Genomic DNA, 14,609 nt, shown 5'->3' with positions numbered 1-14,609 from the left:
TGGAGTTCCAATAACATTGATTCATGTTTGTGGCTGTAATGTGACAAAACGTGGAAAAGTTCAAGGGGGCCCAAGACTTTTGCAAGCCATTGTATTTTAAGAACACACTGCACACCATGCCCAAATATGCCAAGTTCTCTTTGGAAATTACCTTCTCGGTACACAAATACAATTTTATGCCTGTCAAACTGTGCTATCTTGGGTCTTTGATAAATTGCCTGTTATGTCTAAACAGAGCACTGGTCCATCTTTTTATTTTTTGCTTTTTTTAAGCTTGAATGATTCATAGGTGAGTGTTAAATAACTAAACTGAATTGAAAATGAGCAAAAAGGCAGCTAGAAAAACTTTGAAAGACTTTCAGAAAGTCCAGAGAATTATTGCTCAGGACTGCTTTAAAAATTAAGACAGTGTGGCTCTTTGAAAGGAGAAACGTAAACAAAGGGTGGCTCAAGACGTTTGCAGATAAGTAGGATTATGACTTTAAAGAGTCAAACTATAGTTTAACCCTGTAAAGCCTGAACCATGAAATAATCCCAGAAAATTCAAATCTTTCAAAGCTGTGTTTATTGAACACGTAAAAAAAGAGAAATTGATTTTGATATACTTTTTACCATTTTTGCGACATTTGGTATTTGTGCAATTTATCATTTTAAAAATATATTGTGGGATTTATTCAGATTTTTCAAGAGAAAAAAATAATGAAAGCGTCTCAAAAACCCATGTATAAAACATGATACACTTGGTGTTAATGATACAGGAAAGTTATCATTTATATGGACTTTCAGAATTTGCTAGTTAATTTTTTGAAGAAGAAGAAAAAACCACAGTAACTGCAACCAAGATCTGCTTGAAATAAGAACAATCTGAACCCCAAACAAGTATTAGAGGTGGGAAGGTGTCTAACTTTATTTTGTCCACTAAGCAACAAAAATAAATCTTGCCAACGCAACACAGTACTATTTATCTGGTCTAATAATACTTTATAGTCATCTCGCTGAGTTCTGAGCTTTTTAACTGTCTTTGCCTGAAATCCCTTTCAAAATAAAAGTCCACAAAGCTATTGTTAAGACCTTTTATTTCATCAATTTGAAAGAGACAAGTAAAAACAGTGTACAAAGTTTATATTATTGTTTACTAAAGCTGGTGTCCTCAGTCTCAGGAATACAGGAGGGCAGGTACAAAAAAAAAAAAAAAAAAAGAAAAGAAAAAAAATTGAAATTAAAAACAAAAGTACAAAATGAATTTCCCTATTTTCAGAAGGTGACAGCAAAGGGCGCGTGCATAGGAAAAAGTAAGATTCAAAAACCGAACAAAAGGTCTGCAAACGATTGAAGAGAAAACATAAAAACCATTACATTCAATAATGTATTATGCACTTTGAGGAAAAAAAAAAAAGATTATCTGTCATCTTAAATATACTGAGGTGCTTTCGGAAACTGAGCATGCTTTTAAAAGAAGCCTGAGCCTTCTTTAAAAAGGAAGAAAAACAAAAACCAGACAAGCAAATCTGGTTTTATTTGCATTCACAAACATTATAAAAAGAAGCAAATTTATTCTTTTCCAACCTTAAAGTACAAGTAAGAGTCCAAACGTAATCATTTGGGGGCAGAAAAAGTGCATGTCATTGGCACAGTACAACTTCTTATAATCAATGCTGGTCTCATAAATAACTCAGAAGCTTGTGAAGGGATATAAGACCCTGAAAGGGGCGAATCAAAGATGACGGATCCCCTGAAGCCCTGTTTGTTTGCAAAGTATTCCTAAAAGACGTGTATTATGTTAAAGTGACCTCACTGAGGCTGCAGCGAATGCACTGGGTGGGGAAAACACCCAGTAGTGTACTGTACATGAAGGAAAAACCCAGAGGAGAGGATCAGAGATTCTGAGGAGGGTCGAAGCCAAGCGACCCTCACCAGAGGGAAACCAGGTGATGTTTGTGGCACAGCGTGGAGATAAAAAGGCATCAGGAACTATAAGCACTTACTTCAGGAGGAGGCTGCAGAGGCTATTTATTACCCTGAACAGGTAACCGGGGGTCTTCTCAATGACTCTGGTGTGCAAACGGCTACCAAAATAAGAAGAAGAAGAAAAAAAAAAAAAGGATTCACTGCAGGCCAGTTTGTGCCTTAATGATTAATCGCGCTGCATTCTTTGCACATTTGCCTTTCCTCGCATCAGACTGCTTTTCACAATCCGTTCACCAGACTTACCATGATGTGGCGTGACCGTACAACACACTGACAAGAGTTGGTTTTTCAGCAGTAGGAAAGTGTTAAAGATCTTTTCCACATGATGGCATTTCAGTCTTAGGAGAATTAGCCATGTGTTACAACACATAAGTATGCAAGGATATTAACTTTATTTAATATGGTACATTCACTTATGAAGCAAAAAAAAAAAAAAAAGTCTGAATGGACTAAAACATGGATTGATCACCCACTCAAACAATACTCTCTTCCCACATGATGTATTTGGTCCACAGTATGCCCATTTTCTAACTGACATGGTTATGGTGACATCAAATTGTGTTTAAAAAAAAAAAAAAAAATCTGATTTACAGCAGTAGCGCAAGTTGTGCATAGCTACATCTCCCCATTCATTACGGTGTATGGTTTTCTGCTCAGTATAGTAATAAACAACCAGGAAATGAACAGTAGTGTTATCTCCGTGGTCAGTCTTCAAAGGCCACACAGGTATGTCGTCTCGGATTTCCTTCTTCCTGGAAAAAGTAATTTGGAGATGGTGACTGTTGCATCCAAAGACAGCTTCTGCAGACGATTGTTGGGAGGACGAGGGTTTGGGCCCCCGGTCTTCTGAGAGTGCAGTCAGGTGGGGAGAAGCGAGATGGTCGGACCGGAGGAATGGTTGAAAGTCGTTTAGGCCGTCCCACTGGCAGAGTAGGAGAATTGGGGAAAGTGGGGTCTCCGTTCACTGTCAAAGGACTCCATGCTGTCATCTGTGAATGAAGGGAGAAATAAATGGTCACTTTTTTTCCGCTCTTTAAAGTTTTTTTTCCAGGAGAAAATATATATATATGAAAGCTTACCAACTAGTACTTTCAATATCTAACAATACATCCATTTTTTTTAAATAACTGCCTATCCATGTCAGGGTAATGGAGGCGTGTAAATTATACCAGCTCTGAAAAAACATTTTCTACAGATATTCAAATGTCATTTTTTAGTAAGGACAGCAGAATGGACCAGTGGTTAGCCGTTGTCTCACAGCGAGAAGGTCCTGGATTTAAATCCACCAACAGGCTGGGCCCTCTCTGTGTGGAGTTTGCATGGGCCCTCTCGTGCAAAAACACGCATGGGTTGAATAATTCTAGGGTCCATAGGTATGAATAAAACTCTGATAGCGAGTCAACCTATCCAGAGTATACCACACCTTTTGTCCTATGGCACTATATGGTATATGCACATTTCTCATCTTCATTTCTTGTTTATGTTTCAATAAATAAAATGTATGCATTTCATTTTCCCAGTATCATAGCTAGGAACCCATAATCACTCCATTGCCATTAATATACTAGCTGTCAGAAGTGCATCTGAGAATTTCATGAGGCACAACGCTGTGTTTTAATGGCCCCGACTCTCCAGGAGAGGGCAGGCTGCTCTCGAGGGAGCTAGTTATGCCTGCAGGAAGGTTTCTGCACTCACATTTATAAGCCCTCCACCACTAAATGAAGCATTAGCACATGGATAGAGTACAAGACTCTGTACAGAGGGAAAAACCTCTGTGGGTGAATGACTTCCAACTCTTCAAAAAAATACAAGTATAACCTTTTTAAACAGGTGAAGGAACCAGATATCTGGTTTCATCTTTATCAATTTAAAAGTCATAATTGGTACTAAAGTCAAACGAGGAGGTCAGGCTCAAATGCAAGGTCACACAATTGCACAGTAAATGAACAGATTTGATTTAATCATATTTCACAGTAGAAAACTCTGTATGGGTGCCCAGAGTGTGCGTGTTTAACGCTACCTTGTCCCGGTGGCGTAATCGTGATGGTTTGTGCTGTGAACTCCTCATCGAAATATCTCGTGTCCGTCTCTGATGTAACTTGGGGCTTAAATGGTGGGACCAGCTGTTGTGGAGGAGAAGACACACAAAAGAATCAGTACATTAGAGCCTTCAATCAGTTTGGTACCATTTGCCAGTCTGATGACAATCCATGTCATGCCTAAATGGGTGGCGTCACTTTATTGACTTTCGAGATAGCAATAGCTGACCGAGTTTGGTGTTCTTACAGAGACGACAGTCAGAGGAAGCTTTACAGAAACACACCTTCTTCTCATAAACATCTTGCCATTCAATGCTGGCAAAGAACTTGTGCTGCATGATTTCCTTGGCGTCATCAGGTCCTCCACCTAACCTGGAAACAAGTACAAACAGATCAAACCCAGACGCATGATGACAACATTAATTATGTAGATAATTCCAACCATTTTATATCATAATCTCATAGTAGGAACGCATATTTCCTTGCACAAACTCTAAGTAGAAAGGTTGTCACCTTTGCTTTGGGTCTTTCTTCAGAAGACCAGAGAGCAGGGAGCGTGCTTCGAGGCCGAGGGTCCGGGGGAAGCGGATGTCTTCCATGAGGATTTGCTCAAATAGCTTCTCGTGGTCTTGGTTGTAGAAAGGCAGTCTGCCACACATCATCTCGTACATCACCACACCCAGACCCCACCAGTCCACAGCACGGCCATAGTCATTGTCTTCCAACACCTGTGTTGGGGAGAAAGGTGAGCAAGATTTTATTTTATTCTTCGGATGTTCGAGTCATTTTAACTTCCTGTCGCAGATTTATGATGTGCTATTATCTTAGAAGTAGTCCTTACACTTCTGTTGATTGACAACTAATCAACCATAACTGGGTTAGGCATCAAAGGCTGTGAGAACTGCAGCTTTGTAAACCAAATACAATTACTGTAAGTAACTGGGCTGCCCCCGTACACCAACTCACTCCCACCCAACAAAAATCACCTGCTTTTCCCCCTGGTCTGGGCTTCTGAGGCAGCCCCAGCAAACACTGACTCACATCTCACATTAGGAGCAAGGATAGAGTTTCCCCCCAGAGCCCTGCATATTTAATCACCACAGGGCCTTCCACACATACAGATCAGCAAGCAGCAGAGGTGTGGGTCGCTTATGTGTGGCACCAAACAGACAAGGGTCTTACAAACAAACCACTTCAATGAACGCAGCCAGAGTCTCAGAAAGAGAAATATTAGTATTAGTCTTTCCATAAAGTGACTTTCTTGACAGTTCTTAATGAGACAAACTCCTCCAGTGTTGTGCTTAGTGAACAGCAAAACCTGTTGCATGACTAATGTGCTGCTGAGCGGAGTTGTTCCAAGGTCTCCGGGGACATGTACTGGATTCTACCTCACCAGGCGGATGTTGAAGGTGAAATCGAGACAAGGAGAACAGTCTGTTCTCTTAAACCTTCAGCAGTGTGATGCTAGGTAAGAATAGAATCTTAAGTAAAAAGATGAGTGGATTAATAGAATTGGATATGGACGCAACCGTGTTGGACACAGAGGGTCCTGGAAAACAGATGGACGCATGTGTCCGTAAAAGGAACAAAACTACTTTGTATGTGCATGCGCAAGCCGAGTGCATGTGTCTGTGGGCAAACAGCCGGGTGCTGCGGTGAGCGGCGATCATCGAAGAGGACGGCTATGAGGACAGGGGCAGTAACGTGAAGCCGGTGCGGGGCTAGGATTACTGGGCCGTCTCTATTTCCAGCGCTGCTGTCGTGTGATTCACACCGTGCGACAGCTGGGCCTGCAGCTGCCCCATATATGTAGAAGAGCACCACAGCTGTGAAGCTGCCAGGAGCGCAGGAGCCAAGCTCATCCCTCATATACGTAACCAGGACTGTTTGCCTGCCTGCCTGCACCCCAGCCCCAAACTAATACTGTTACACTTCCCCAAAGGAGCAGAGATAGTGAGGAGAGAGAGGATAAAAAGCGCACACACTGCTGCTGCTTTGGAGCTCTGCTCTGTATACTGCACTTTTTCTGCTCAAAGCCATTAATTTTTTAAAGTGGTGACTCCAGATCAGTGTCAGTGGCTAGATTAAATCTGTTTACATTTTTCTTTGTAGAAGTTCCCTAAAAGCCAAATCCCTTGGCCAATAATAGTTTTCTATTACTTAATAAAAAGTGACTGAATGAAACTTTCCTACTCCTCACTGAAGAGAGAAACGATCAGGCTTTTGCAGATCGGGTCTGTCCTCCCTCTCCACCCCCTGCTCTGGGTGGAATATTCCCAGACGTTACAGCATTCCTGTGCAGCACACACAACAAGGTCATTGTTTACTGCAGAACAACCTGTAACACTGCCTGGCCCGCACTCCGCAGAGACGCTTGCCAGCGACCCCGTTGCCATGGCAACGCCCCCTGATGTCTCTCTGCTCTTGGTTGCCGAGGTTGGAGCTGTCATGGGCTATGCAACTCGGTGGTGGAGCGAAGTGGGTTAGGTTGAGCTTGGAACGGGCAGAAGTAATGTATGGAAAACGCACTTAAAGCTCAGACTTTTACCTGGTGCTGATGATTAGATGGGAGTTCCATCTGATTCGACAAGCAGCACAGGTACACGTTCCCGAGAGGCGCCCTGAAGCACTCTGTAATAGTGTCCTCACACCAGCTCTGAGTCAGCCCAGGTCAGGTGAGGCACCCCAGGCAGCATCGGGGGCTGTGGCTCCCTTGGTGCCACACAACAGCTGTAGCCAATGTGGTCTGTGCATGCGTGCGTGCGTGTCTGTCTGTCTTCTCTTTTCAGAGTGCGGAAGCTCACGTTTCCTGAAATGCTGCCAGCCAATTACCCTTCCTCCTCCCCCAACCAGAAAATTCCAAATGCAGACTAAAAACAACGATACAGCAACTGTGTCAACATGGACGCCTCTCCTGGAAAACTTTTTTTCCTCTTCCCCTTAATGGCAGCAGGCAAGGGGCTCATGCAAACACACATGTACTTAGTGACACCAACCCACCCAACCACCACAAACATTCACAATGAATTCTCGTGTTACACAACCCACTCCAACACTTGTCATACCTGCACGCAACAAGGGTAGCCACACCCCTTGCCATATAACATGAGAGCAGGCTGCCCTACCCTGAGCACACGGCATACTCATTAACACAACCTTAACTGGAGATTAGAAAGGCATTTCAGGATAACAGCCCTTTTCTTCTACTAACGTTCAACACCACACACCATTCCTTTCTCTACAAATGTCACATGCACCACGACTAGCATTCAAGCCTGGGCTCCAGCTCATCTTATTCAGTTCAATCAAATACAATCATTTTGTTTTTATTTACTTTAAAGCAAGGTAGAGAGCTCTTGGCTCAGCACATCTGAAAAATATCACCAATATACACACATATTTAAAATTAAAACAGAAACTTGAATAAAAAGACCAAAGAAAACCAAGAAATGCAGATTCATTCCTGTTCTTTCAGTTAGTGAAAGAACAGCTGGACGAGTAAATTAGTCACCAAATGTCAACCCAAGTGAACACCATTAGACGATGTGTTCACCACCATCCAACACACACCAGATTTCAAAGCTGTTTGCAGCTCTAAAGTGGCCTGACACCAAATTATTGCTTCAGCTTCCTTTAATTTGTCACTGATCTATAGAGAACTACAGAAAGTGGGCTTTTCTGCACACACTAAGGTCACTTAAAGTCTCCTGCAGGCTGAACCACTGTTGTGCTTTTACCTCAGGTGCAAGGTACTCTGGAGTCCCACAGAAGGTTTTCATAGTGGCGCCATCTTTGATCCCCTCCTTACACAGGCCGAAATCTGTGATCTTTATGTGTCCGTCTTTGTCCAGCATAAGATTTTCCAGCTGAGGAGAAGACAGAAAAATTACTTCTTTGGTTAAACATCCCAAAAACGTGATGTTGATATAAATTATTAAATGATCAAACATATATTTATCTATCAGAAACAAGTCTTTTACAGGAATTTGTGGAAAAATAAAACATCAACTGGTGTCTGTAATTAATTAACTGAAAACTATTTAGTCATTAAACACCTTAGGTTGGAAGTAACTGCGTGTCATCCAAATAAAGCATCTCACGTGGAAGTAAATTACCAATTGCAACATTCACGGCCTTCTTCCTCTCCACTTCTTAGTCATTTGTGCTTTGTGGTGACATGTGATGTAACTGATGGCTTACAAGAAAGTTTTTCCAGGTCAACCACGTGTGAGGGAAAGCAAAAAAATAAAAAATTGATCTCTACACTTTAAATGTTCTTTTCTCAGTTCGATACATAAATATTGTGAAAATGCTCATAAAAAGCGTGAATATGGAAAGGTACCTGGTGACACACACACACACACAGGTAAACCTGACTGAAAAACATGCACTATGCAGTGTCATGACTTGAGGTTACATGGCCTTTTAATATCAGCATGTCCTCACCCTCCCCTCGCTGTCTCTCTCCCTCAGTTAAAGTCACCTGGCAGCTGTAGCTCACACGTGGCCAGCAGCGCCCGGCCAGAGTCAGCACATCCTCCAATCCTGCTACCCTGGCATTTTCAGGAGAACCCTAGCAGGCTGGGAGCCTGGCTCATAAACCCAAGGGAGAGAGGGAGGAAAGGGAGGGGGGGAGGTAGGGAGTGCTATGCTGACCTGGCTGGTATAGTTTTATCAGCTGGAAGTATTAGGGCTTCAGAAGCCCACTGCAACTGATAACCTCCCCAAAGCCTTCTTAAACTCAAACATGCCTTATCAATTTGCAGCATCCATCTCCGATGTCATCTTCCCTCGCACACTTCTCTTTAGCTTTTAAACTCAAATGCAAAACAAGAAGCAGTTGGAAATCTCAAACTTCTTCATTCTGAGAAGATGTGTGGCTTTTTTCCCCTCCATTAAAGAAAGCAGCTAACACAAAGAATGACGTCAATCTCACACACAGAGCGGTGATATCACCCACTGAGAACTTTGTGTGTACTATAATGACTGGTTGGTGGTGATCTGTTCAAAGGGGCCGTGGTAGTTATTTCTGTCTGGCTGCAGCAATGTACAGGCCGGACTTCCATCCAGCTGCAGTGAGGTCTGGAGTTTGATCTGGGGGAGGCAGATCAATAAGGCCTGGCCACTGCTCTAGATGGAGACAGATCCTATTTATATCCTGCCACGGGGAGGGAGAAAGAAAGTGAAGGGGAGGAGGGTGGAGAAAGGGAGGCTGACTACTAGGATGATAGGAAGTGAGGACACATTTCCCCGCCTACCTTGAGATCCCGATAAACCACGTTTCTTTCAGCATGCAGGTAGTCCAAAGCAGACACTATCTCTGCGCCGTAGAACCGCGCACGCTCCTCTGAAAACACCCGGTCTCTTGAAAGATGGAAGAAAAGCTGAGGGGATGTGGGAGAGATTGACAGGGACGCAGAGGACAAATAAGAGTGTTTTTCAGTCAAGAAGGAAGTGAGAAATGAACACACTCAACATCCAAAGTATTTACAGATGCACATTTAGCCATGATTAAACTAGTTTACCTCACCACCGTTTGCATACTCCATGACAAAGCACAGGCGGTCATGTGTTTGGAAGGAGTATTTCAGTCCCTGCAGATCAAAAAACAAAAACCTCAAAGCAGAACTTCATGTTTCAAACCAAGTCAAGCGGAAGCTGGCATTTAAACAGCTAATGGTAACATGAAATATCACAATACATGTTGCGGCTTTAGCTACATTTTCGAACATTTCGAAAGAAGAGGAGGAAAACCACAGCACAGACGATGTGTTGCCTTCACCCACCACTTAGATCTAAAATTTGGTACGAGCCTATCATTACAACCCACCTCAAAGCAAGGGTTAACTGATTTAAAAAAAAAAAAACAACCCACTCAACTCTAGCCTTTGTAAGCACAGCACTTCAAAACATTCCTGACAAAAACTGCCTCTTTTTTCCTCAATGGATGCTTCTGGGTTAGACTGAAGAGGTCTCTGAGGATCTGTGCGAGTTAAAATAAGGTTTGGTTTGGGTATATGGAGGAGCTCCTTACTGTCAAGAACGGATGCTTTGAATTCTGGAGGACTCTGTTCTCTGTGAGTGTGTGCGCCACTTCATCCTGGAGACAAGAAAGAAGAAAAAAAAAGAAAAAGACAGCATTTGTGCAACTCTCTCAATCACCATTTAGGTATCAGTCATTGGTTTCCCCCAGACTCCCAGTGCATTTTCACCCCTTCACTTGCTCATTGGCAGCCACTCACTTTTGCTACGATCACCTCCTTCTTTAGGATCTTCATGGCATAGTAGCGTCCTGTGGCCTTCTCCTTTACCAGAATAACTTTGCCAAAAGTGCCTTTTCCCAGGAGTTTGAGGTATTCAAAGTCGTGCATAGTCTGCAAGGCAATGGGGGAGAACACAGCATCTGGTTACAAACAGGAGCATTAACGAACTCAGACTCTAAACAGGACACGCAATCCCACTGACAACAACGCTGAAGCATTTAAGCCACCATCTCACCCACAGAGCAATTTCCACTCCTCTAATGGTTTGACCTATATATGTGGTTGTGTCTCAGTTAACCTTTGACCCCCAGCTCTGGAGAGAATGTTGAAAATGGTTGTGCGGGGGACATCTAATCCAGTGACATTGGACCTTTAAGTCATGACACATGTGGGGGGAGGGGGGCATGTGTGAAACCTAGTGGGCATGCTATCTGGTGCCAAGCCACCCACAACTGATGTTGGGAAAGAAGCTGTGGGCTGAAGCTGTGCCAGTACAAATAAGCTGGGGAGGGTGAAGGAGGAGTAACTGTCAAATGAGGAGGGGGGGGGAAAAAAAAGCTGTACTAACAGCGAGGAGCAATCTCACTAGTTAAGAACGAGTGAGAGAGTCATTTATGAGGACATAACCGAACAAAGATACATGGAGTGTGAATGAGCTAGTACCACTTTGAGTCTGGGTTTGGTCAGGTAGACCTCCATGTCCATGGGGTCTGGGGAGGAGTCCATCATCTCCTCCTCTTGTTTCTGTAGGCCTTCAGCCACTGCCTGGATGGCTTTGGTCCATTCTTCCCTGAGGTAGACACAAGCAGCAGAGATTACAGCAGTCCATTTGCCACCAAGCAACCCCAGCAGCCCAATCATGTAATTGTCTTCTTATCAACAGGAAGGCAATTTCAAGTGTGACCTCTGCCAAGAGCCAGTGCACAGGGTGAAGGTGTATAATGATGATTAAATATGTATGTTGGTTTACGCTTCTGCATGTTAGAAAAACTAAGCTCTTAAACTACTTTGTAGCATTCTGGGCCAAATCTTAGCATGCGGATGATTCGAGCTCAAGTGCTCTGTGAGCAGCGAGGGGTCTGCGTCTCACTTGCCTCTCCTCGGGGGTCTCCACATGGAAGGTACGCTCGATGACAGTGGTCCACTGCAGGCAGCGGATGATGAATGTGTTGGGCTTGGGCCGTTCCGTCTTCATCAGCTGGCACTCTGACCACAGCCGGGGAGATGGAGACGAAGAGAAGGGCCAGTGTGTAGGAGAGCAGAGGGGAGAGACAGACCCGCAGTTATAGCCATTTATCTTTATCGCCGTCCTAACAGACAATCTCGGCCAATTTGGAAAAGAACAGGTGCACTTTGGTGGGAGAAAACAACTGATGCTTAAATCGTCAGTCCCTTTAAAAATAAAAATGATTTGTATTAGTAGTGCTTTAAATCCAGCACATATTCCAATTCATTCCCTAACAGTTGTTCTAAAAAGCAACTCTTTACTAGTCATTTTCAGACTGTGATGAATCTGACAAAACACATGTTAAATTATTGGTCTGAATCATCGAGAAATCCCAAAACCCAAGGTCACATCTTGTTTTCTCAGAGCAGAACCTGAGATGATATCACATTTCCACTAAAATGAATCAGCTAAAGGAAACAGAACTTCAAACCAGGAAATGTTTAACTTGCCACGCTGGCACACACCCGGCTTAATCAGTCTTGTTCTTTAAGAATTTCATATCATGCACATCTTCACACCCTTCTTTTATTGCTTCTGCTGAAATTTTCCCACTTTTGGAGCAAATAATTGTCTTGTAAGCAGTTTGCAAAAACAATTACTCACAACAGTCTAATAACTGAATTTACAAAGCAGAGATTTCCATCTGCACCTCCTTCGCAGTAACATCTGTTCCCAAATGAAACATGTCAGCAAATATGTCAGAACGTGACACAAAATGGCCTGCGTCTGATGGATGGAGGACTCTGAGTGGACCACCACTGAGATCCAACATGGCTCCATCAGGGTGAATATGTAATCCAGCTGCAGCGGCCCCGTCAGCAACGACGCACCATGTGTCCTCTGCGGTGGGGTCACAGTGGTGACAAAAGCAAAGCCAGCGCTGATGGAGACAGAACCTCCGAGAGGAGCCCAGATAAATACTTGAAATCAGGCGGCTAATGGCCACGATAACTCAAGAGTGTCGGAGAGGAAACATTTTGTTAAACAAACAGTATGCCGTCTAATTGCTGTGTTCAGTCATCTGCACAGCTTATCGCAGCAACTTTCTCTGATGTGAAGATCGAGTGAGTCGAGCTGCTCTGGGCATTTTTTTGGTTTTGTTTTTGTTATTATCTGTCACAATGCAAACAAAGTTTTGGGGACTGCACAGAGAGAAGAGAGCTGCCATCTGATGCATTAATGTAAGGAGTCAAAACATCTTGCGTGCACGTTCAGTGGCGGAGCTCTCTTTGCTCGGAGCGGTCCTCCTACTGAAAACCGTTCTATTAAGATGACAACACAGCAATTTCTCTTTCTATTCAAAGTCATTTAGAAAGCTGCCAGATGAGTAAACGGAGGGGTTACTTGTTCAAAAGAGGTCTTCCACATTTTCCTTATACACTGTCAAACTGTTATTAACTTCTTTTCAGTGCGAAGAAGTATAAAAAACATTTTTTTTGTTTTTTTTAAATCATGCATGCAAGTTAAGAAGAGCAGCAAACAAAATAGGGGTAAAAACAAGCTGCCAAGAAACCAGGGAAAAAAATTTGGTGGTTTCTCTGAAGCAGATACTCACGTGCTACAGAGAAGTTATTTAAGGGGGTTTCCAGCTGGTCAACATCTTGCGGTCGCTCTTTGTAGCCAATGAATGTACCATCACTCTTCAGGAGAAAATACCTTGGCCTCCAGGTCTTGATGTATTCTCCTGATAAGAGAAAAAGATTGAAAAGGAGGTAAAATTAAACAGCATGTGACCAACTCCTTTTTCTTCCCCCCCTCCGGTGTTGTCTGTTCAAACCTTACTTGCTTTTACAGCCTCAAAAGCTGAGGAATAAACACTGACATTGTGAATGCCTCATAACATTTTAGTGATTTCTTTTCATATTCGTTGTCAGCGGTATAACGCATTATTAAATTAGCACTGAAAGCACTAGGGCCTTCTTTTAGTGAGACTCAAGTGCTGTTTTTAAAGCAGGAGTCAGGACTCCTTCCCTCCACGTGGTACATCCTCTTTTTCAACAGTCATTTCCAATGTAGATAGCCACAGGATATTCAAACAAAACAAAAAACCTTGTCCCAACTTGTCCCGAGTTTGAGGATCTAAGTCGACTAATTTCACCAGGAAGGAGACTAGATTTCCCACCCACCCAAATTCCACTGTAGCCATTTTTACACAAGAAATCAAACGAATACCAGGAGAATGAGGAATGGGACATGGTTTCAAGTGGCCTTTTCTCACTTATAGCACACAATGGAGGAATGTAAGCTTCAAACACACTCTTCCCATTGGAAATATTCTTGTTTGAGAGCGTGCAGTTGCACTTGCCCTCTCTGAATTGTGACAGTTAGTTGATCGTGTCATTCTTCCAACAGCACAGCAGGCATGGTAAAAATCTAACGTACGGGTAAAGCACCAGTATCATTTTAATCATACAATTAAAATTCTGTAAATCACGTAAGCAAATATCCTCAGGCTTCTTACACTTTCATGCTTTTAGCAAAAACTGCCTTTCATTTAAGCAACTTAAAACTGTATTTGCATACATTTTTAACAAGTAGAATTTTTAACTTCACTTTAAAACATTTTAATCTGCAGTCCAGCTTAACATTTCCTACAGTTCTTAACTTGTAACGGTGGATGCCAACGCTTCAATTTGATTTTCATACAAAACTTTCCACACTCCTCGGTTTTCTAGACAACAGCCTTAAACTCAAGCCAAGCATGTCCATCCCATTCACTTAGACACACTGGCATCACACAAATGAATCTCTCTTAGGCAGACGAAACTCCATTTATTCCGGTGATGCTTCAGGAAATGTTGCGCCAGATGTTGTGCAGACGGTGAAAATGGGGAGGGGGGGATAAATAAATAAAAAAATAGCTTACATACCATAACAAGGCAGTGGCACACAGCGGAGTGGAACTTGAATATTTATACAGGAAAACTGTAATTTATTTTTAATTACGGAGCCGCATATTAACCCCATGCAGTGCCATACCAAGCTGTCCTTAATTGCCCCATTTCCTCCAACACAGAAGCGCGGTGTGTGTGTGTGTGTGTGTGTGTGTGTGTGTGTGTGTGTGTGTGTGTGTGTGTGTGTGTGTGTGTGTGTGTGTGTGTGTGTGTGTGT

The 14,609-nt window shown here is 42.9% G+C and overlaps 1 protein-coding gene across 4 annotated transcripts in view; it reads right to left on the bottom strand.

The window, feature by feature from the left end:
• Window positions 1–914: 914 nt before the first annotated feature.
• Window positions 915–14,609, bottom strand: part of akt1 (v-akt murine thymoma viral oncogene homolog 1) — a 33,858-nt gene continuing 20,163 nt past the window's right edge. For 3 of the 4 annotated variants that reach the window (XM_005916934.3, XM_042218265.1, XM_005916933.3), the window contains exons 3-14: window positions 13,054–13,182; window positions 11,365–11,476; window positions 10,934–11,060; window positions 10,250–10,381; window positions 10,042–10,107; window positions 9,533–9,601; window positions 9,266–9,391; window positions 7,745–7,873; window positions 4,521–4,735; window positions 4,292–4,379; window positions 3,989–4,091; window positions 915–2,957 (exon numbers count right to left, since the gene is read on the bottom strand). In XM_005916934.3, coding sequence (XP_005916996.1) covers window positions 2,878–2,957; window positions 3,989–4,091; window positions 4,292–4,379; window positions 4,521–4,735; window positions 7,745–7,873; window positions 9,266–9,391; window positions 9,533–9,601; window positions 10,042–10,107; window positions 10,250–10,381; window positions 10,934–11,060; window positions 11,365–11,476; window positions 13,054–13,182 — 1,376 coding nt within the window. In that variant the 3' untranslated portion in view covers window positions 915–2,877. Of the gene's footprint in view, window positions 2,958–3,988; window positions 4,092–4,291; window positions 4,380–4,516; window positions 4,736–7,744; window positions 7,874–9,265; window positions 9,392–9,532; window positions 9,602–10,041; window positions 10,108–10,249; window positions 10,382–10,933; window positions 11,061–11,364; window positions 11,477–13,053; window positions 13,183–14,609 lie in introns of those variants that run through there. The other variant, XM_042218266.1, reaches the window with a different exon arrangement.

This window comes from Haplochromis burtoni, unplaced genomic scaffold (genome assembly GCF_018398535.1).
Source record: "Haplochromis burtoni strain Fernald_Lab_line unplaced genomic scaffold, NCSU_Asbu1 Contig_16, whole genome shotgun sequence".
Classification (NCBI taxonomy): Eukaryota; Metazoa; Chordata; class Actinopteri; order Cichliformes; family Cichlidae; genus Haplochromis; species Haplochromis burtoni.
This window is presented reverse-complemented; position numbering and strand designations above follow the sequence as displayed.